The 23,944-nt window shown below is 39.2% G+C and overlaps 1 protein-coding gene across 1 annotated transcript in view; it reads left to right on the forward strand.

Moving 5' to 3' along the window:
* Positions 1 to 23,944, forward strand: part of MED13L (mediator complex subunit 13L) — a 197,910-nt gene that overhangs the window by 19,739 nt on the left and 154,227 nt on the right. The window contains exon 2 of the mRNA XM_086474057.1: positions 64 to 301. Coding sequence (XP_086330183.1) covers positions 64 to 301 — 238 coding nt within the window. The remainder of the gene's footprint in view (positions 1 to 63; positions 302 to 23,944) is intronic.

The following is a 23,944-nucleotide window of genomic DNA, read 5'->3' on the forward strand; positions in this document are numbered from 1 at the left end:
TAACTAAATTTTGAAATAGTGATTTAATGTGGTTTTTTTGTTTTTTTTTTTTTCTTCCCCTAGGCTGAACTCACAGGCATCAAATGGCGTAGGTACAATTTTGAAGGTCATGGGGACTGTGGCCCTATCATTTCAGCCCCAGCACAGGATGATCCAATTCTGCTCAGCTTCATCCGCTGCTTACAGGCCAATTTGCTTTGTGTGTGGCGGCGCGACGTCAAACCGGATTGTAAGGAGCTGTGGATATTCTGGTGGGGAGATGAACCAAATCTTGTAGATGTGATACATCGCGAACTGCACAGTAAGTTGTTCTCTGTTTCTTGATTTCCGGTGAAAAAAGAACTCTGTCATTAAAAGTTAAAAGCTTTAACTTGCTACCATACGCGATTTTGTCACAATTTATGTATTAAGACCTAAAGGAAAAAAAAAAAAAGCTTGTAAACTTGACTTTGCTGCTGCAAGCTGTCTGCAGATAAAATGCAAAATAAAACTTGAAAGAACTTAGGAGCCTACATCCAGCATCATGAGATTTTTGTGAAATCTCAGATGGGCTGTAATTTTAGAGTAAATGCTGGTTCAAAGGATGATAATAATAAAGAAAATAAACTCTGGCATGAGGTAGTAGTTGATGGAATGAAACACCTGTACTAGAGAGTCAGATAAACTCCATGGCACCGCAGGTAAATCTGCAAGGTCAGAACTTGCCACGTTGGTCATGCTGCAGAATTTGAGCGTCAGTGCAACAAGTGAATGTAATAAAAGGAAGGAAGGGGAAGGTAGGACGAAGGTGACAATGATAAGTTTATGTGATTGTAAGTTTTATGCAACTCGATTATCCTCAGTGTCTCCAGAATGCGTAGCCTTAAAATTATAAAACAAAACTGACTTTATCTGTTGTGATCCTTTTTGGCTATGACTATCCATGATTTATTAATTCCTTTTCAATGATGTATTGTTGCTATGAGTAGACCTAGTTTGCCTGCAAACTTGAACTTTTAAAAGGTATTTGATTAGACTGCAAGAATACTTGTCTCTTGTTTTACCTCTCATGTCTTGGATGAAAACAGTGAAAGTTCACTAATCCTGGAATAATAATAGTAATTAAAAAAACCCAAAACAACAACAAACGAAAGCAATAATAAGGATGAATTGCTTGGTTTTTGCAATAAATTTTCATCCTGGTAGTCTGTAGACCTTCTGGTTACTTAGCGATTGCCAGTTTGATGCCAGTTCAAATATACAGAATATTGTATCTGTCAAGTGTGCTTTAGTTGTCCTTTATTTCCCACCTCTAGCCCACACTGTTTCAGTCCTGGGTTAAGCTACGTTCGTTTCCTTATTTGTTTCCCTGTTCTAACCAGCTGTTTTCAGACTGCACAAACGTCATACTTTCATGAATACCAGATTGTTTATTTGGCAATATAGCCTGTGAAATCACAGATAGGAAACATGGTGTCTCTCCGGGCGTGTTACGTGCAGGTAGCTGTGTGACCATGTATAATTAAAGAGGTGGCTCCGAAGTGCTGCACCAAGCCACTCCACTGACGTTAATTTTTTATGAGGCACCTGTTTTGAATGAAGGCATGGGTAATATTTCTACTTACCCAGCAAAGCTTTAATAATATATGCTTTTCTTTTTGGGAAATATGGTTTATTTGATATTTCAAATGTAGTGTATGGGACTTAAGTGTCTTTTTATTTGAGGAGAGTTGCAGGTGATGGCTTCTGTTTCTGTTGTAAATCGATGTAGCTTGTTTATATCTAACATCTTGATTACAACAATATAATCCTACTTCCTGTGATAATGATACAGTGAAGCGTTTAAATGTATGAATAGCTGAACCTGCTCAAATGAAAGTATGGGACAGAGTATAGCAAATAGAGAATAGCATCACTTTTGACACGTTATTTTTGCCTGGTCCAAAATTTTATGAAGCATCGGGGCTGGAGCCTTCAGCAGAATAATTTTTAAGCGGAATTAAATCTGAAAATTGTCTGCGAGAGCGCTGGTTTAAGTGTGCACAGCAGCAGTGTCGCACTGACGATGAACAGTCTGAACATAGTGTGTTTCCCGCCGCGGCAGCCAGCTGTACTGAAAAGGGGCGTTTGCCCCGGTGCAATAGCACGATCCCTGCGTGACCCGTGTTTGCAGTGCTCTCTCACGCTGAAGGTTGTACAAAGGGCCGTGAAGGGGGGCGTAGTTGAGTTTGGAGATGGAGAAAGAGAGACTGTGCGTAACTCATTTAGGGGAATGAGGTATGTGGTGATTGAAAGAGGAAGAAATGCTCTCTTGATCACTGTCAGGACCCTACAAGAACTTGGGAAGTAATCTCCTTTTCTGCTCCCTTCGCTGCCGGTTTTGGAATTCTTTGTAATGTGTGTCAATCATATAATGGTAGGTTTACTGGTTCTGTATTAAAAGCACATTGAAATGCTTGTAGTGACTTATCAGACGGTAGTTTAAAGTGAGGTAATTGTAAAAGTATTATAATTTTTACTGCTGATAGAGCTGTCTTGCTCTCCTCAGTAGTGTTTTAGAGTCCAAACATCAGTATTAACAAAATATTGAACATCAGCTTCTGCCAGAATGAGGCATTTATGTAGATGGATTCCTTGAAATATGACAAAGGACGCTGTGTTCATGCAGCAGCCAGGTGGAAGAAACAAGGTTATTTGCTTTTTATTGATAAGCAGACCACAGTACTGAAATATTTGATAGTTGAAATTAGTTTCCTTGAGTTGACAAGCTCTTGAAAACATAAAGGACTTTGCAGGTGGGCATACAAACAGAAAATCAGTTACTGCAGCATAGTAATTTACTTGCCTGTCAGCTGAGCCGTGTAGCATGCTGTTTGTTTTGGTGTAAGCTAGTCACGAAATAAGCTGCATTGGCTTAAAATCTTGTTCACAGGGGTTGGATTGTCACTGTGAGCAGTAACTTCTAGTTCACTGACCAGAGCTTTGTTTTTGTGTTTGTACTCATATGCTTAGGAGCACAAGTCCCAGAAATCTGACACTGCAAATCCAAGTGGAAGGCTAGAGTCGATCTGAAACATGCTCAGCTTTACAAATGCTGTCATTTGAGATGTGTGAACTTCAGGAAATAATGGCTGCTAATAACATAATGAATTCTTGCCAAGTACGAAGCTGCTTATAGTGTTTTGGATTTCTCTTCTGCTGCCTAGGACTTGTGCTTTAAAAGCAAAATTTTCATTAGGGTAATAAAAATTTAGTGGCAACTTAAATTTAAGTCTTTAACTTTCATTCATTCAAGTCTAGACTAGAGTTATTGATTTTCCTGACTAACGGAGTCACTTAAATAATGTTGTATGGCATTTAGTACTTTGGTGAAATAAATGAGAAGTCCAAACTGGGACTTTCCTTTCAGAAACAATCTTTTAACGTTTTGCATATGAACTGTGTGGGTTGCTTTATCTTTCTAACGCTCGAGATTGTTGTTTCCAAAGTCATCTGTCTGCCTTTAATAAAAGAGTTTCAAATAGTTGTAGGGAAAACAACTTAGTAGTTCTGAACAGGAGGTACTAGGAACACTTGTTTATGTAGTAGCTTTCCAAAAACTGTGTAGATAATTAAATGCTGTCATGGGAGATTAAGTAAAAACAATTATTTGCAGAACAGCTATAGCTCAGTTGAGAAGTTAGATTAGCTAGGCAGCTGTGAATTCCGTAGGTGTGTCTCTTGCATAAACTCCTGCATTTCTTTTTTCCTGCCAGCCTCAGCTGTTGTGTTCTGGCTTTTATTTTGACTGGATTTGAAATTTGAAGAAAGATGGAAGATCTTTATTCTGTCTCAAGTGAAAAAAGCTAATTGGTGTGGGGTCACTGCGTGGGAGAGAAAAAAAAGAGTGACGTTCCCAAGTTTGAAAAAGTTTGGAGTGTTTTAGTTTGTGCAAGTTGTGTTTTCTTAAGGATAAATGATACTGCTGCCTGAAGAGGTTTGACAAGTATTACAGCTGCTGCACCTTTTCCCAATAAAATACTTTTTTGTAACTTCTACAGAAGCAGTGGAATGGAGAGGAGGTAGTATCTTGCTGTTGGCAGATTTTTTTGTCAGGGAAGTTGTAGATTTGCAAGTTGCAGTGATCTCATTTGCATTTGGTGACCAAATACCATCTGGAGCACCATAGAGAGTTTATACTTGACTCTTGGGGCTTTTTTTTCTTTTCTCCCAACTCCCCCCCGCCTTGTACCCGGTGCATTCCACATAGATGATAAGCAGGTGATATCTGTTCCTTAGTTGCCGCCTTTGCTTTTGCAAAGAATACGTACATCTGACGTTTCAAAGAACCTTTATATCTGACAGTTTTGCCTATAAACTTGTAATCTGCATATTGCATTTATGGATATATTCAGCTTTGTCTGCTGCATCTGTGGTACAGAATACCTGGATTATCAGGAATAATGCAGGGGTTATGACGTGCACTGCTACTGAAAATATAGTTTTGGTGACCCTGGAGGTGGACTCTGGAAGGCTGTCAGAATGTTGGACAGTATCTTGAAAACGAATGTGATTCTGGGCATTTGATAGAAGGATGCAGCTTTGTTTAAGTAATTATCAGCTTAATAGCCTGTGTGCCTGAAAGCACTGATTCAGGTAGGTATTTGGGGTTGCCATCATAGGTGTTCCTCTGTGAAGCTGGGAAGACAAGACAAACAAATATGAGGAACTTGGGGCGTCAGGGAGAACCCCCCGACACCCATCTGTACCCTCCAGCCGTTATCGCTGGCATCAGCATTGCACGGCACAGAAGTGGAAACCCTGTATTGTGACAGGGGCTTCGTGTGGTTTCAAAATAGAAGCTTAACAGGACAAAGCTCCTTGAGAGAAAATGCATAATACACTGAGCATTTTGCTGCTCTTGGGACCATCATCCTTGAAGTGTTGGTAAAGTCACGGTTAACCCTTCACTTGCTCTCACTTAAAATTCACTTAAAGACATTTTCCCCTCAAACAGATCAGATTGGCAGTTCTTTCTGTGCAGCTTTTTTGCTGCAGGAGGAAGGGCGTGTGAAGGGAAGGTGCTATATGTAACATTACTATTTTTCTGTGGGCTGAGTTCTTTTGAGCCAAACCCTTTGGTTTTTATGTATTGTCTGGTATGTTGTACTTGATCCATGAGTTGCTGGAGGTGCTTCCCCCCCAAAAAAAGGGTACTGATAACCTTTGTACTGTATTGGATGTAGAACAGTAGGATTTTGATGCAAACTCTTTTGAAGAATAGATTATCTTGAATTAACTAGGTAAATCTTTCCGGAAAGGTTACTGTTCATGATATTCACAGCTAGGTAAGTTTTAAAATGTGGTTAAAACTTGGTCTGTGACAGGAAAAACACGGAGCTTCAGTTCATTCCTGTTTGTGAATTCTTGGCATATCGGGGGTGATGCAGATGTAATCCCCATGGGCTGATAAATGTTGAGGGGAAAAAAAAAGTGAGCTGTAGGAAGAACTTTTGGTAAGGCAGCCGCGTTAGCCCGTGTGGTTGTGGCCCAGACTTAATTTCTGCGGTTGTTTCTCAACCTGCGAGTTGCTGATGGGCAGATTCTCACCTGCAGGAGGACAGCACATGCCAGCCATGTGGTCCAGGATGTTGCCTGAGAAGAATTAACTTGCCAGAGCTCACTGGAGCGATTTTTATTATAGCTAGGTAGGGTTCTTGATGCTCACTTATTAACTTCCAGATTTTGAAGTTTATTTTAGCAGTTAAGTCTTCTAAATTAAGTAAATGTTTAACCTGTAAGTGTTAAGTAGATGGTGTTTTTCAGTATTTATTAGAGATTTAAAGAAAAATAATGGGGAACTTGAAGTGGGGGGGGGGATATTTTTTTTTTTTGGTCCTGCTAGTGTAAAAAGAGGATCAAGGAGTGAAAAGTCTCCTTTACTTTCCATTTCAATGTAAAATAGGCTATTTTAAGTTCTTCCAAGGTACTGTGTTTGATTTACTGTAGTCGTAAGGAATTGGGAAGTCTTTTGGGAGATAGGAAATATGTTCTTAGCCGCTCTGCAGCAAGATACGTTAATTATTGAATGAGAAGATGTTCCTGTCTGTTGAAACATTTTAAGTGTGTGAAGCAATGCGTAAAATCAAGAATAAGCATCCCTTCCTGTGCAATGGGTGTACAAATCAGTAGTATTGCTTTTAATGACAGTGCTCTTAAATCTTGTGCTCTATTATAAGATTATGAAATTGGGAAAGAAAGGAGTGTTTTGCTGCTGAAATGGCATTGTGACGGGCTTTGGTACTTCTTGAATTACCAGAAGGTTATCTCCTTGTTTCCTGCTTTGATAGGCTTAGTTGAAGGGTGTACAGGCGTGGAACGAGTGTTACAACCGTTTGGTTTATGTACTCTAGATAACTCCATAAACCCCCAAACTGTTGTCGTGCTCAGTATTACTTAGAACGAGACCGTTTAATATACAGAAAAGCAGTTTACGAACAAGGAATAAAAGGAATCTTACAGGAGCTGAAATGGAACTATTTTTGAAGGCTTTCAATTTAAAAAGAAGCTATGAATATCAAGCAGCTGAGTACCACTTATTAATAATTTGAAGTGAAATCTGAAAATGGTTAATTGCCGGTTCTTGAGTTAAGAGTGGAATTAGCAAGTAGGTTTGTATGACAGAAGACTTTATTGGAATACTAAGTTACTGAAAAGTCTGTTTCTGGGATGATTACTTTCAATAAGATAAGTCATTTGCATTTTCTTAATTGCCTAGCATAGATTATTTCCAAAGACATGAAAACAAAGTTAAACTTTTACATTCTTTTGGAAAGAAGATAGGATTCAAAGGTGAATTCATACTTTCTCAGCTTGCAGAATTGTTCTGTGACCCTTATATTTGACACTGTTAATTGGTGTCTGGTGATTGCCAGTTGAAGTTTAGCTTAGACAAAATAAACTTTTTCTTTTAAGGAGGCATATTAAATGAGGTTATTATGCCATCATTTGGGATTAAGGAATTGCTTCATGGGAAAATGCCAACTCCTTTTATACACATGAAGTTGACAAGACCCTTATTGTGTCTGGGCAAGATGTCTTAATTTTATTTTGTTTTCTTTTTATAATAAATATACTTCCCACCACCCCAACTTCTTCCCCCTGTTTACTTCAAAATTGGTTTATGGTTACAAACAACAAGGGTATGAGTTGTGGGCGTTTTTTCGTGGATTTTTTTATTGTTATTTTTTTAAATCTAATCTGAGTCTCCCATTTGGAAGTCAGATTGCGTTTACCTTTTCCTTTATTCTTCTTTCCTTTGGTGTTTTTTTTCTGTCAACATTAACAGTGGATTTCCGTGTTCAGAGTAGTATCAAATGAATAGATATGACATTCATGAATTCGTTATCACATCTAGTCAATGCTGTACCATTCTAGCACACTGCATTTTTTCCCCTTTTGCAATATCTAAGTCTAAAAGGTAACAAAAAAATACAAAATTCACCTAAGAGTCATATGTGAGATAGCCTAATGCTTTCTAGTTTCTTTTTTTTTTCCTCTCAAGAATTAATATTTTAAAACTTTTCATATTTGGTAAATTGGAGGCTTTACTGATAATTCCAACAAATTACCTTCTGAAAATAGTTTGAAGGAAAGACACTGATGGAAGGTAAAGCCACAAAGTTATCTACTGAATGCTGTGCTTTTTCCTTTTAATCTTCCCACACTCAAAATATAAGTTTAGTTCACTGAAATAGTTGAAACGTGAGTAATTAATCTTTAAGTTTTATGGCCACACAATAGTTATTGTTTTTCTGTTGTGAATTTGTGGAAAAATGAATTGGCATTCATTGTGAAACGTTAATAGCTGCGCTCTGTGGTGATGGTTTAACCATTCTTTTGCAGAACTATTTCCGTAAGACTGGACTTGATAGCAGCCGTCTACACCTGACGGTGGAATAGGCTTGGTGCTGTGGAAGTGGTAGTGCACAGAAAGTGCTGGAAATCTGAAATGAGGTTATTGCTCAGAATCCTGTTCAAACAAAAGCTAGAGTGGGGTATTACTAATGAATGAGAGAGAACTGTTGTATAAAATGTGCTTGGAATTAACTGGAGTGTTGAGATGAAACCGAAGTCCAACTTTTGAATGTAAATAAAATTGATGTGTTACCACAGGCAACTCGGTGAACCACGTAATTAGGTTTTTTCCATGAAAAATGAGACATTATACTGCAGCTGCAGCAAAGCAGTATGTAAAGGATTTATATTCTAGTTATATGAAAATTAAACAATCATTAAAAGATTGTATTTTTGAAAGTGCTGCTTGAGGGGGGGGAAATGAAAAAATCCAATCAGTAGAATTTATTTTTCAGCAATGTGTTGGGCAATATCATCCACAGTAGTTGACGTTTTTTGCTTCAGGGAATCTTTTTTTTTCCAGTGAAATGAACTCACTTAACTGTGTGAAGTAAATCTAAGTTAGCTTGCAGTGAAATCTGCATTAATAGAGCTCATTACTGATGTTTGTATTTTCATGTACTGAGTAATTCTAAGAACACAGGGCAAGCTCTACTGGTAAATTTGATGTTTAAAAATAGATGAAATGCCACCTTCAAAAATAATAACAAAAATTTTGCATACAATTGCATTTTGTTAATGCCATATTTAGAATAATTAATGAACTTCTAGTGCCAAACACGTGCTACTGGATTGCAAGTAGAAAACACAGAAACATGACTCATCTGAAGTTAACCCGTAGTTTCTCTTTAGAGAGGTATGTTTTCCATTACGTAAAAGTTACTTTCTTTATTTTAATGTTCCTGTTAAAGGTTATAAATCTTGATACAGAGTTCTTCTACCCCAGTTCTGAGAGTAGTTTCATTTTAAGTGGACTGAATGATACATGTGCACTTGCTTATCCAAGGATTTGACAGTAATCTGTATTACAAGTGCCTTGGATACCTAGAAACGTGTACATGTGGCGATTTTAAAATTTGATATATGATTTGGTGTGTCAGTGATCAGCCATGAAATCTGAGCAGCGGTGTGGTACACTGAGAATGAAGGTTTGGAAACATGACGTCTGTTTCCTAATGTTTATTTGAAACTACAGGGAATGCTGAAGTTGTAATATGTCGTTTCCAAACCAGCATGCCATAAATATGCAAACAAAAGAATAGTCTTGCATAGAATTAAGAGGAGGAGCAAGTGCAAAACAACTGAGCTGTATAGTACATAGAATAGCTTAAGAATGAGGTTGAATTCTTAGCTTTGCTCTTTGCCCAGGGGAATTGTGGGTTTCGTTAGGAAAAGGGTGGAGTTTTGCTGTTAGTTAAGCGTTAGTTCCGTGTTTAAAGAAACCCAAACAACTGTGTGTTGCAGTCACTCATACAGTGACAACTAGAACTTGAACTTCCACTGAAACAGTGTTAAATTGATTTTTTCGGTACTTAAATGTTACGCAGTTTGAAGGAAAAGTATATGCTAGAGGAAAGGCACACTGCTGAAATGCCTTTGCGTTCTTGTTGATCTAAACCACACTAAATTTTTTCGCTCTCCGCTGAGCAGTGTCAGCAGAACTTGTAACGGAGCTGCCTGCGCTGGGTTTGTCAGGTGTCACAAAGTGGACCCTCGTGTTCCCTTTAGTCACAGGAGCGCGCTGCGGTTGCCTTTGTCTTCTCTGAGTTCAGGCGCAGGCTGGGGTGAGACAAGTCCCTGTTGCAGTTTCTGTTGTGGCTGATGACAAGGTTTGGAGCATCACAGCCCTCGGCTCGCTGCCGTGGCTTCTGCCTCTTACCCTCCACAATGTTGACTTGGAACGAGACCACTGCTACTTCGGTGATCTAGCACAGTTCAACTCAGGTGTTCCCCTTCGTGGCCCGTTGCCATGGTTTGAGGTACCTGCCTCTGCATGAAGAAGCTGTGGACTGAAAATAGCCATTCTTGCTAAAAGACCTTTACAGTCCTCATTTCTGTTTTCCTCTGGTACAGTATTTGCCAGTCCTTTCACAAAATCTTGGGGCATTTTTTTGCTTTGGAATAGACAGTCAGCCAAAAAGGTCAAACTGAAATGTGACAAATTTGTATAATAAGTTGATGGGTGGATAGTAACAAATAACCAGACAAAGTTTGCACCTCAAATTTCTGGAGAAATTTAAGTGTGAAGTTCCTGTATTAAGGAGTGTATCTTGATAAACTTGGTCTCGGGAGTAAGAATGGGAGGAGGCAGGTATGGCAGTTTCTAAGCAGAACTCCAAGAAATAAATGCCTCTTTTTCAAGAAAACGTTTCTTTTTTATACTTCAACTTGTTCCATGACATTCTAACTGCCCTGTCTTTTCTGAAACAAAAGTAATAACTTTTTTACAGCCAAGGGAAACTTGAAATTATAGGTGATGAAAGTATAATTGTACAGTGTTGGTTTTTTTCTACTTGAATGGCTTTAAGAATTTCATACGTATTCTTTAACACTCTCTAAAGGGATGGGAAGTATGAAATTTATTACTGTGTCTACAGGGGGAACAGGAGGGCTTATAGTCTTATGTGTTTATGGTTCTGGAGAGCTGATTAACCAATTGGGGCACGGAAGTTAAATCTCTTGGCCCCTTCTGATTTCAATAAAATTTATTCTGTGCAATGTTTTGCAACGTAAGTCAACAAAACTCATTGGATTCTGTTCTCCAAGGCAAATGAGGGGCAAGCCTGTGGGTTTTGCCTCCCCTATCACTTTTTTTGTCTCTCCTGAATGAACAGGATGCCATGTCTGATAGCGTGGGAATAAGCAGTGTGGTTATAAATCAGGTATGGCTTCTCTATTTGATAGATGTCCTCTGCTCTGGTTAAGCAGTGGCTATGATGTGGGACTGTGCTGGATTGGGATAGAATGATAAAAGGCTTAACTGAAAAATCCTGCTCTTTCCATCGATACGCCTGAATGTGCCTGGGAATTCTGCCACTTTAAAAGGCTGCTTATCAAAAGGAATATGTGTTTCTGATGGAAGTTTTATAGGTTTGCTTTAACGTGCAGTTGGCTTATTGAGAAATACCATTTTATTTTTATTTTGTGGTAGCGTTATATTTTTAATAACTTAAGGATTCTGTTGTGATCTTTAGCAGCCCTCAATTGGTAGTCCAATTCTGATTTCCTCTTAAAAACAAAGTAAGGTTTCCATTGATGCAACGTAATAAGAGCAATTATGAAAACAAGATTTTTTTCTATTGTTCCAAAAGGAATAAGTGCAGCTCATTCAACCCCTGGAAAGTAAAGGTGGCTCTTCTCTCCTTATTTGCTTCAGTAATAAGTGGAAAGAATATATATGCTGCAACTTTTTAACTGCTCATGTGGGCAGCTATCTCCCTTTCATGGTGAAAATCACTTCAGAACAAATTAAAAAATGGAAGAGAGTGATACACTTCTGCCTCCTAGGAGAAGGAAGTGTAGTTCAATTTTAAGGCTGACAAGCCACGTAAACCTTAGTGCCTTTTCACCTCCGTGCTGGGTATTGCGCTGAACAGCACCGTAAGCTTCGTGTGGGGAACTGTATCTCTGTGTAGATTGCAGTATATTGAAGCATTACGCTGTACATGCAGGAACTCTGTCTTTGGGGGTGAATCGTTACAATTCAGCAGTGTGAAAAAGGATTGAAGTCAGTGAAATGCTGGGCTGTTTAATAGGACACACTAAAAACGTGGTGTCCTGAAGTGATGTCAGTGTTGATGTGTCGCCTCTTCCTGCGGGCTTGTTGGTGCTTACAGCTTTAGTGAGGTGCTCTGATCCTCTGCTGAGACTCTGCACAAACTCAGAGCCAGTGTTTATATCCAGAAGAGTTTTACAGCCCAAACAGAGGAGTTCCCACTCCTCTGTTCCCTTTCCCACTTTGTTCAGGAGCTAATAAGCAGATGAGGTAAAGCTGAGAGTAATAAACAGCAGTGTATTTCAGAGATCTCTCTAGGGAGACTTGGTACCTGGAGAAGCTCTCTGTTGAAATGTGTGGCTTCTAGACAGATATCCACCGTCCCAAATGGATGTGGAGTTACTGCGCGGTCCTCTTCCCTCCCCCACGCCTTTTTCCTAAACTAAACCAGATTGTAGAAAGCATTATTTTTTCATTATTATTTCTTTTGCTGTAAATCACCGTTAAGGCGTGGAAAGTGGGAAGAAAAATGTTTTGCCTGCAAGAATTACTGCTTGGTTTCAAAAGAAACGTACTATGGTACTCAAATTCCTACAGCCTTCCTGTTTGGTGTATGGGTTCCTGCCTGGCCTTGGCCTGAGAGCTCCTCACTAAGCCCCCGAAATGGGTCCGCTTGGTGAGCAGACGTGAGCACTCTGCCTTCTCTACTTGCAGGTTCCATCCTAGACTGCTGTCTAAACTTTGTGCCGCAGAGAGATGCTCAGCTTTTAGTGTGGCTAATCCTGTGTTTTGGCCACTGCTCAAACTGAAGTGCTCAGGTTACTGTGTGTTAACAATCTAACCAAAAGATGATAATGCTTATGGATAATATATATAGCAAACCCGCCATTACTATCTTTGAAGAAGTAACTTTTGAATTGAATGGGATTCTTCGTGAGTTCAGTTTTCAGTTCTTTGTGTGGTTTTACAATTATTTTACATTTTTATTTATTTATTCTCCGTTAGTAAACTTAGCAGCAAACCTGTGTTATATATCCTCTAAGAAAGATGTTTGTTTGCTTTTTCTTTCCCTCCTCAGTAGCTGGGTACAGTTTACATTGTGTCTGTCAACACAGACACTGTCAACACAGCGCACTGAATAGGAGTCAAAAATAAGTTTCTGAACTCAAATCTGGCCAAGATGCAAAATCTGTAGGGAGGCCTGTGGTTGGTAGATTAAAAGGAAAAAACCCAAACCCAAATTACCACTTTCTCTCTTTGTAGGCCTCCTGCATCTGTTCCCCTGTCCTCCCCAAGTACTGGAAGAAGCAACTGACTTTTTAGTATTTTTCATCTGAATTTAATTGCTTAGTTTATTGACATGTAATCACTTCACTGAAAAAGTAGAGACCTTGGATTACTCATACATTGGGAAATCTATGGTAGCTATTCATTATTAATGATAACCATTTTATAGAGCTGAATGGTATATACAAGAAACATGATGCTGATCTAGCTGAAATAAGAGGGATGTGGAAGGAGCTGCACACTGATAAGGCTGCATGATTCATTATTATGTTAGCTCAGGATCTTTCATTGCTCAAACTGCTGAGCTCTGTAGTTTTGTACTGTCATTTGTCTTTGTTTTAATGGGATTAAGTAATTATGTGTGCATTTTCTTTCAACTAACTAGCCTGATAAAAGCATGCAAAACTGAATGGCCTATAAATTGTCAGCTTTTCTGTTCTAGAAAAAGTGCTTTGATTGCACTGCAGTTTTTAAATCTTGGTGCATATATTTAGATGACCTACTGAGGTGAGTAAGACTATAGAAGTGGTTTATGTAACTAATGGGTCTTCCCTCGGGAATGTGGCTGGGGGAAAGCAGATCTCAGCCTACAGGACGGAAATTTTAAGAGAGCCATCCAGAGCATTTTGAAGCAGGAATAGCAGACCTGTAACCTAAGGCAGTGTCATAAGTGACTCTTCAGCTGTTCTCTGAAACAGTGGAGTAACTCTTCGTTGGAATGAATTATATTTGATATTGACATTGATACATTGGCTGTATCAGTAGTCGTTACTAATACAAATTGTGCTGCTGCTTCGCAAAATCTCCATCTCTGTCCTGCTGCTGTTAAGACTTTCACTACTTTTTTATTAGCTTGATAGCTGTCTGGTTTTTCAGGTATTAACTGCTAGTCGTGTATCATGTGTCTGAAAAGGGGAGCATTTGTGCTTAATGAGATCATCAGGTGTTTGGTATGTGGTATCACCAACCTGCTTAATTCTTTTTGTAACTTTATACTTTCTGAATGGCATGTTTATACATTCAATTTTATCTTCTCTATTAATTCAAATTAAGCCTTGTTTTGGGAGTTTATGTAATCACTTTAATGAAGTGGTTGTTTGCTTCTTGTTTATTTTAAATATTGGTCTGGGGAAGTAAAGGTTTCAATGTCTTCAGAATTACAACTAGTAGTAACTATGCAATAGTCCTCTCAATTCATTTTTAAGTGATCTGCATATAAGAAGGTTTTTTGTGCTATTAGGCTGTCTTGTAATTTCATGCTAGAACAAACTTCTGTTAATCGGCGTTAGTGTTAGTCTGTACGTGGCAGAGCTATAGTTTTTCTTTCCTCTTCTGGCTTGTTGTCAGGAGATAATTTTTTTTTCTTTTCTGGAGTTTTACATATTACACTTGGCAGTACAGTTTCTGAATTTGTGGAATTGGGACTACTTAATCCCAGGTAGCCATTTAAATTAACCTGTTATAATGAATAGTGAATGAAAGTATCCTAAAAATTACAGTGGGGTGGTTTTTTTTATCTGTACAATTTGTCAAAAGGGTTTCAGTGATTTCTATGTCAGCATTGCACATGTTAAGCAGCCTCGGTTTAAGGACGGTGACTACGACCCGTGATAGAAGTGGACAACTTTCCCAACATGTCTTTTGAGATCTGTGGAGGATAATAAACCAGTTCAGGCCACCTGGTTTGCCTGTCTTGCAAATGGAATGGTTTGTATCCTGGGTTCCTAATGTAGTGGATAAGTTCTGCTTGAATATTGAATCTCTGGCACCCTTGTGCTAGCTCTCACCTGGTTTGTAAACAGTTTGTGGCAGTGGTTTGTGAGCTCCTCAGGAGGTTGCTGTGAGACTAGACGACACGAGTGGCTACGCTTGCTTTGGGGTTTTTAGCTGCTGAGCTGAGTGTAACCAGAACTCGAAGGCACCATAGCCGAGGCAAGGTGCCTGCTTTTGGATTTAGCATTACCCCCTGGCCACCCAATCTTGAGTTTCCTCAACACTTGAACTTGTGAAGTTACCCAGGACGTGAGGTGAAGAGGAGGGAGTTCTGGTCCGTGATTGCTTTGGTGTGCGTGCTGAACAAGTGGGCAATGCAAATGGTGAATGAAAGTCAAGGCTTGCTTGGTTATCTTTCTGTGTTCTGGTAGCAGGGGCAAACTGGGAAAAGGAGAGGTGTTGTGGAGTTGTTTAAAAATAGCAGATATCCAGTAGCTTTTTTGTTGTTGTTGCTCACAGTACTCCCAGCTAAGTCTTCGTGCTAATCCTCATGCGATTAAGAATGTTGAATGATGACACAAAGACCTATACAAAGTAATGCTTAAGGAAGATGCACACATCTGGGATAGGATTATAAATAAGAAAAAAGGAAAAGAAAAAAAAAATACAAACCTGAAATCCCATGAACCCTAACTTTTAAAAGCCTTTGAATGTATAGAGCTTGAAGAAAATTGAAGGAGTTAAGATATTTTGAATGAATAGATTAGAAAAGAAGATAGAGGGCATTCCAAGTACAAAGGCTCAAGTTTTACTTGCTGTGGTTGTTGTCAGTATGTAGCAAAGCACTCAGTAAGCACTGTCTCCGTCTGTCGCTGTAACGTGTTGAGCATTTGAAGTTGTAAATCCCTATCATATGTCAGGAATACAGAATTTTGCAACCAAATAAAAACGTACAGAAACTTTGGATTCACAAAACTTTATGCCATGTACCGTAACTTTGGTTATGGCTTCTGTTCGCTGTTGCAGCTGGTCAGTGTATAAAGGGAAGTTTTCAGAAAGGTATGTACTGTGAAGATGTAGCTATGTTTATGTAGTGATAGTTTATTTAATGGAAGTTTTGCAAAGAATTTGACTGCCCGGTGCAGAGTCCAAGTTCAGGGGGTGAGACACAGAAGTGCTAGGGCACAGTCACCTTAAGCAGAAATGACATTATCGGATTTTTGTGAAAGTAGATTTTTTTCGGAGATGGTATCTATATTAGTAAGTAATTCAGTGAAATAAAAGTGGTTCAGTAGATCAGAGCAGTTGGGTTGAAGATCCTGTAGTCCACACTGTATGAAATTTGGGGGTTTGTTTCAGCTGGACCAGAAGACCTCACCGTGCGTGGCTTTGAGTTTAAACAATGAACCTTCGGTTCAGTCCCTTTTGTCTCCTTTTGGGGTTGGGGTGTATTTCGGCATGTATGTGGAACAGAGATTCTGGCTTCCCTGCTGCCAAAAGAAATCTGTTTTGCATATACCAGAACTGATATCTGATAAGGTAATAGGTGATCAGAGTTGCCAGTATTTATACTTCTTAAATACTGCTGTGATACGTTGGTTTGTTACTTGTCTACCATGGGTGTATTGCATGGATCGCGTTGGTTCCTGGTGACTGTTTCCCTCAAGAGATACCGTTTGTCATGACAACATGTATTTGTGTTGCATACGTTGGTTTGAGCGTTCAAGAGATTTGCTGCATCTTGGACTTTGTGTGCAAGGGAAGAAAGTCTGTTCAACATGGGTACGATAAACCTGATGAGCCCAGGGTGTGTTGGACTGATGGTGTGGCTGTTACTCCACTGGCCTGCTGCAGGGCTGGCTTACGGTGGTCACTTACATAGATGGCCAGATGTCTGGAAATGGCACACAAATGTTGAAAGTCCTCGTATTTCAGGCTTCTAGGTATGGAGGGAGAATGCAGCCGCTGAAGGTGTGCGCCTTGTTACGTGGCTGATCGTTTCCTTCGTGGTGCCATGCGTGCCGCTCTGCTCCTCTTGCGCTTGTGAGTGGGGAGAGCCTGGCTGGCCCCTTAGTTAAACGGCAAGATCAACTACCCTTCTCTTGTAAAGTTACTAAATATTTTAACATTTCATCAATATTTATTAAATATTAAAAAAATTGCATCACTACTGAATTAATTTGTAAAGGGACTTTTGGATTGAAGTAGCATTGTGAAAAGACAAGAGGCCTTTACTACTGACTCCTGGATTTCTCTTGGATTTAGTCCTGTAAGTAATGTGGTAATGGTTGGTTTCGTGTTGTTTGTGCTCTAAAATGTCAGATTATATGATTTACATAGTTTATTTTGCTATTATTTTATTTACAGTGGTCTTCCCTTCTATTTTTGTTAGGCAAATTAATTTCTCGTTAAATATTTGTGAGGAGAATTTCGAAATACTGTGATTAGTTCCTTTATTTTGAAAGAAATAGTTAACAAATAGCAAAATGCTTTTGGAGTGCTGAATTTCTGGCAAGTACCGGCGGTACAGAGTGTACTGAACTGTAAATGTTGCAGAGTTAGCACAAACTGTCTGATATAAAAAGCACGTTTTTGTTATAAACACTGGCTGGTTAACAGAGTTTTTGGTCTTACAGAACAGCTTTAAACAGTGACTGTTGCTTCTGAGTAATATTAAATATTTGTCTTTTGGTTAATGTTGCCTTAGGAAAAATCACTATAGATAACAACTAAACCAATCCTTTTATTATGCAATATAAGCGCATCTGAACTTTTGTTTTTATCTAGAGTGTTTCAGTTTAATTTGTATGGTTTTGGGAGGTTATTCTTCACTTGAAAAAGTTTTGTTTTGTTTTTTCTTCAAAAAAAGTATTTGTACAGATGTCTTCTGATCTCAGAACTGGCTCTGTTCTTTCTAAGCTCTGTCTTGTTTTCTTTCTGGCTTTGTACTGATGCTTCAGTGTGTCTGTTATTGTAGTGTTTGAAGTGACAGGAGTCGCGACAGTAATGGAAAATACCAACTTAAGTAAACACTTTCAGGAAGTATAAAGCGATGTGAATGTGTGAACCTTTCCGAGCTTAAACTCTGTAGAAATGTTCTCTAGAGTTCTACCCTGTGAATGATGGGCTTGTAGATTTTCTTTTTAAATTTTTTTTTTCTCTGTGGCTCTTTTTAATGTTAAATGCTGTGAACATATGGCATGCCAAGTGTTTGTAGACACTGTGCTTTGTGAATGATCTGGGGTGTATTAACTTCTAACCTGGACCAACCTTTATTATACAGTGTGATTTGTATATTCTGAATTCTAGGCTTTATGTCACCATTCCTTACTTGATCCTGAGGTGTATATCTGTCTTTTTTCCAGCTGCCTCTGTGAACTCAGCTGGGGGAGGTGATGCATCTTTTGTTTTGTTTTGTTTCTTCCTTTTTTTTTTTTTTTTTTTTTTTTTGTGGTTGTAGTACACACTAAGAACGAAGAGGATGGAAAAGCTACTGTTTTGGAGATAAGCTGCATTTTGGTAATCACAATAGCCAGTTTAGTCAGGGTTGATCATTTCTGAGCTCTGTATGCAGAGTTGTAATTGTGTTGGAAGAGGAGGGGAAAAATGTTAATTTAACATATCACTTGAAAATAAAAATACTCATTGTTTAATTTGGTTTGTCACTTTATGTGCATCCTTGTTATTTAACCAACACTTTTTTGTAGGGCTGTAGATGGCCCAATTTAATCTTACTTGGGTTTTTGCTAGACCTAGTGTAATGGCTATCTTCTGGGATCTTTGGGAGAAAGAAAACAAAACCAAAAACTTCTTACCGTGCTGTATAAAGTGTTTATACACCTTTGATTTATAGTCATCGTTATTAGAAGCTAGATGTCTTGGACATTCTTCACAGGCCTGCTAGATGCTTGCCTAGACCTTAAAGTCTCAGTACCTTTTAAAACTGGCTTTTTATACAGCAACCAATCTTCTGAGTCCAATACAATACTAAAGGTTTGGCTTGAAAGTCATAAAGGTGTGCATTGAATGGCATTTTAAATCCCTGGAATGTTACATGTTCAAAACTCCCACCTGAGACTTGTTGATTCAACAATTAAAACAGGGCTCTGATGAGGAGCAAAACTGCTTACTCTCCTTTATCTGATGACTATTTTCCCCTTTTATTCTAGCAGCTATGTTTTTAATATTTTAGGAAGATAAATTATCATGGAATTATACGGTAGTTGAGGTTGGAAGGGGCCTCTGGGTGTCTAGGCCAAGCCTCCTGCTCAAAGCAGGGTCAGGTGGCTCAGAATGATGCGCAGTCAGGTTTTGAATATCTCTGAGGGTAGAAACTGCCCAACCTGCATGGGGAGCCTGTGTTCAGTCAACCTTATAGTAAAAAAGTCTTTTCTTTGATTTCCATTTGTGCCCATTACCTCTTGCCCCGACACTGGGTCATACTGGGAAGTCTGGCTTCATCTTCTTTACTCCTCCTTTCAGATACTTAAATGCAATGAAAGATGCCTCCCAGCCTTCTCAGGGCTGAGCAGTCCCAGCTCTCTCAGCCTCTCCTTGTATGACAGGTACTCCCATTGCTTAGTCATCACTGTGACCCTTTGCTGGACTTGTTCCAGTTTGTCCGTGTGTGTTTTGTACTGGGGAGTCCAGAACTGGACCCAGTACTCCCTGTGTCATCTCGCTAGTACTGAATAAAGGGGAATTATGAAGGAATCAACTGTAGTTCCTAAATAGGAGAGACATTTATGTCACAGGTAGATGGCTCAATTTAATCTTACTTGGGTTTTTGCTAGACCTAGTGTAATGGATCATCCATCCAACAGAGAACATCCACCATACACTTGTATCGCAAGTCTAAAAGTGCTCCTCGCACAGTATGTCATACTTACACCTTATAAATCAAGAGACTACAACCTGCAAAAACTGCAGTGTCACAAAAATCAGGCAAAGAAATGAAGAAGGGCACCAATGTCTTAGATTTTGATGATTGCTGAGAGTTTCCTAGGTGGAATGAGCTCACGGTCCTAGGAGGGGAGAGTTCAAGCGTTGTAGGAGGCCAAAGTAAAACCCAATTTTTCATTTTTAGGTACTATTTGCGTTTTGTAAACTTACTTTCTTAACTTGATTTCATCTTCCTTGTAGTAATCTTAACTTTTCTGTATTAACCAGAATCCCCTGTTGATTTGGGCACGCTGGAGTTAATAAGAAAGTGCATCATTGCTATCAGATTTTGAACTGATGGCCACATGATTGTAGCAGTCACTTTGTTTTCATACATGGTAGTTGTTTCTTCTAGTCTTGAAGAGGCTGATGAGAGGTGGGGGAGGCTGATGTTCTTGCTGCTGTTGGCATGCCGACTCTTTAGGTTTTATCCTTGCTGTCCATCTTCAATGAAATTTAGGTCTGTTGTGTAAGTTGTTAGGAATATAGCATGTTTTTACCTCATCGCCCCCCCCCCCCCTTTTTTTTTTTTGCCGTGTTTATCTAGGCTTGGAAGTTCTTGGGGGACAGTAGGTGCCTCTAGCCCTTTTTTGGTCTTCAAAGATGAGCCTGGTGCCAGTCGAAGCTGTGTAGGGAGCGAGTGATTGGACAGGCCCTCTTCAGTCAGCAGGAGAGAAGGAGCTTCTTGTGTTCACGCCATTGCTGAGCATGAAAGGAACTAGCAAGTAATCCGGTGTCCCGTTCCTGGTATCACCCATCTCCCAGCGGCTGCTCAGAAGAAACATTTTGGTGGGTAAAAGGTGGAGGGGAGGCAGATGTGGCTTTAGCTCGTAAATGAGCAACCTGTTTATCCCCTTTTTAACAAACAAGGAAAATCTAATTAATTCATGCTTAACAAACCAGCCAAAGCAAACCTTAATCCAGTCTGTTTCTTTTTAACAAATTAAGTGTGCATGTCATTATTTAAATATCTAATGAGATTCTGGAAAATTTGATTAAACCTACTAAGAAAACATTGTGAAATGCAGCAGAGATTAAGTACGGATTATACTGCAATTGAGCGTAAATAATTATTCTTATCAATTTGATGGTGTCTATAGCAGTGCTCACTAGTGGTGTTTGTGATTTTTGTGGTTTTCTTTTTTTTCTTCTTTGTTTGCTCGTTTTCATGGGTGTTTTTTTTTTTTCCTCTTCTGGAAGTGCCAGTCTCCTGCTGTCTGTTCTGGGAATTCTGTTGTGGTGGATGCTGTGCAGCCAGACGCTTTTAGAGTAAGGAAAGAAGGAACTTGTTTCTTGCTGATAATATGTCCAGACATCAAGGGAAGAAAGTATCAAAAGGAAACTTTTTTGAGGTGAACAAATTTTGATTGGAAACACAAGATTTGGAAATATAAGGCCACTTTGAAAGGAAGTTGGAAACTTGACAACCTTCCTGTAAAATATGGCCTTTTTCTCTTTGCATGCTGAATTTTGTGAGCCCGTGAATCTTGCTTGGTTTTCTTTGCACGCTTATCGTGCGTAGGTTCATATGCTTACCAAACAACTGAACTTGCTTTGTCCCTGGGTAAATGATTAGCAATGGGAGAATGTTAAACACGAAACACTTTGGAATGTTAATTGTAAATCTAATGACTTCCTTTTAAAACAAACCTGAAGCAAAATTCTAGTAACAGTTATTAGGAGGAAAGAAGTGTGGGAGTATGAACTAGATGAAGCTTGCAGTAGTTTAAAGGGGACTTTCCACTGGCATTTCTAACACATTTTGGGGATACTTCGCAGCTTATAATGCAACTGCTGCATGGGATCAGGTTTTGAAGCCACTGCGTTTCTCCTCAGAAACAGTTTTAATTTCAAGGCTTGAACTTTGCCCTAGTAGGTATTTTTATCCAATTGAAGGAAATTCAATTTTGGATTACTGAGTCTTAGAGAATGTGTTGGCAGCTCTAGCTCTTGTGTGTAGGTGGTTATGTAGGTGTTTCAGAACTTAGTTACTTCTTACGACAACTGGTTTAAAAAAACCAAAATACAAAAAGTCCACAAAACCAACAGCTCCCTCCCTGCCCCCCCAGGTCACACCTGGCTTTGTTTTCAGCTCCTGTCTTTTTTACTTTCAATATCTTCAAATTGAAGGCCGTCGTAATATAATTTCAACACTAACTGTGATTCTGTGTGTGTCTGTAAGAAATGACTCCCGAAAGACCTAAGGGAAACTATAAAGTTAATAACGGAGGTGAAAAATAAAAATTTCAAGCAACGTGTTCTGTGAAGAAGCAAAAATTTCCGTGTTTTTACTAGAAATTCTCTTGGTTTTCTGCTAATAATTGAGTGTTATTTGCTGTTTTCTAAAATGGTTTCATGCAAGTAGGGACTTTGCAACATAGATGTGCTGTTCTGCCAAAAGGTAAACAATTGAATATTTATATGCCTGTCATTGCATCTGCACAATTGGGAAGTGAGGATTTTTCTTCCTGTTTCAAGTAGGACATAAAATTTACAGTACTGGAAAAATTGCTGGATCTTTGCGCGGGTGACACAGCGCGGTGTGGGGCGCTGCAGTGGTCTTGAGCAGCTGCTGAGTTCTTACTTGAATATCTGGAGTTCTCTGTGTGCCGGTGAAGGCGTTTGGTAAGAAGTACTGATGGTAACGGGGAGGAATAAAGAGTTTCTTAATTCAGTTAGAAATTACTCCCTTTCAGCCCCTTTCAGTATTTGATATATAAAAAGAATGCGGTGGAAGATCTCTTCACTCATTCTGCCACTGCAAACCACAAGAAAAGAAGTTGTTTAAACTAGATGACACATTTAGTAGTTGCCTTGCCAAAAAAACTTCTTCCTTTCAAACTGTAAATAGTTTTTTCATTCTGAAATAATGATCTTTTTATCTGCATTGCATTTTTCTCTACAGCTAGTCCCTTATTTGTAGATTTGTATTTTTGTGAGGGATTTCCAGATTTAGGAACTGCATTTGATGACTCATAGAATTTTTTTTTTCCCCCCCTTGCTTTATGCCAGGTATGAGCAGCTGTGTACTTGATAATTAGCTTACTCTCTGCCTTTGCTTAAACACTGCATTCTTTTCAGTGTGTTCTGGCTAGGGGGGAAAAATGCTGAATTTTTCTGCTGGTTGCTTTTTGTGTTCAGCCTACAAAAGCCAGTTTTACTAGGCTGTTGAAGCAGCCAGAATATTTAAATAGAGTATCTAAGTAAAAGGAGGACCATAGAACTGCTGTAAATAATCCTTTTTTCCCCTCCATGTTCGCTTTCTCTGAACATCGTAATTCTGGGTAGTGCTGTAAAAGTACAGAGGCAACAAAAAGCAGATGGTTACTATAGTTTCAGTGAATGAAGGCACGGTTTTACTTGGCTGAAGGTATTTTCTAATTTCTGTCATCTTGCCTGACATTCATGAAAGGCTTTTGTAAGTGTATTGAAGTACTGACTATTTTTATACATCATTTGATCTTTTTTACCTATAAAAGCAGAAGTGCTATCTCTGATGTCTCTAAGTACATCCTTATGCTAACGGTTTTATGGCCACTACGGTTTACTCATAACTGCCTTGAGTTATTTTGAACAGCAGAACTAGTTTCCTTATGCTGTGTCAGTCACGGTCCTCTTAAAGTAAATACCTCCCCCACTGGATAAAAGACAGCTGTAACTTCAGGCAGAATTTTATCCACCTGAACTTCAGAAAACAAAGCAGCAGCCATAGCTTCCGCAGACCCCGCTGAGGTTGCGGTACGGGCAATAGCAGTAATTAGAGCTGCGGAGGGAGCGATTAGATGACGTTTTTATGAATCTGCCCTATCTGTGTGTGTGTCTGCAGTCATCTGATGGATGGGGGAGATGGAGAGATGTTGGCCACGGCCCTGTGTTAGGAGGGCATAGGCACTTCAAAACATGTTTGCTGCTGTTTTAGTAAACAGGCGTCTGCCCTATGGAAAGCCTTTTTATTGTAAAGCTGATGTTCCAGTGGTTACGTCTGAATTTTCTGTGTAAATTGCGTAAACCAAAGCTGCCCCCTTGTCCCTGTGCGGATTCCTCCGTTGTGAGATCGTAATGTCTTTAGTGTAAAACTTGCTCTCTGTTCCCCAGATACCTTGCCAGGTCTGTGGCAGCGGATTCAGTGGCTAAACATTAGCTGTCATCCCAGACAAAATTCCTGTCCCTTAATGAGTTCAGCAGCAAAAATTATTCAGGAATAGCCTGATGGCAACACCCCCCCCCCACCAAAATGAGAACTTTTACAAACTTCTGCCAAACAGAAATTGCAATATATGGAACACTTTTTTTTCTTGATATTTAGCACTGGAGATTGACATAGGTGGTTAAACTTTTTTTCAGAGGAGAATTTAAGAGTTAACAGAAGCATCCCAGGTGGGTCGGTGCATATTGTTGTTGTCAGATGCATGT

Source organism: Leptosomus discolor, chromosome 16, assembly GCF_034619465.1.
Source record: "Leptosomus discolor isolate bLepDis1 chromosome 16, bLepDis1.hap2, whole genome shotgun sequence".
Taxonomy (NCBI): Eukaryota; Metazoa; Chordata; class Aves; order Leptosomiformes; family Leptosomidae; genus Leptosomus; species Leptosomus discolor.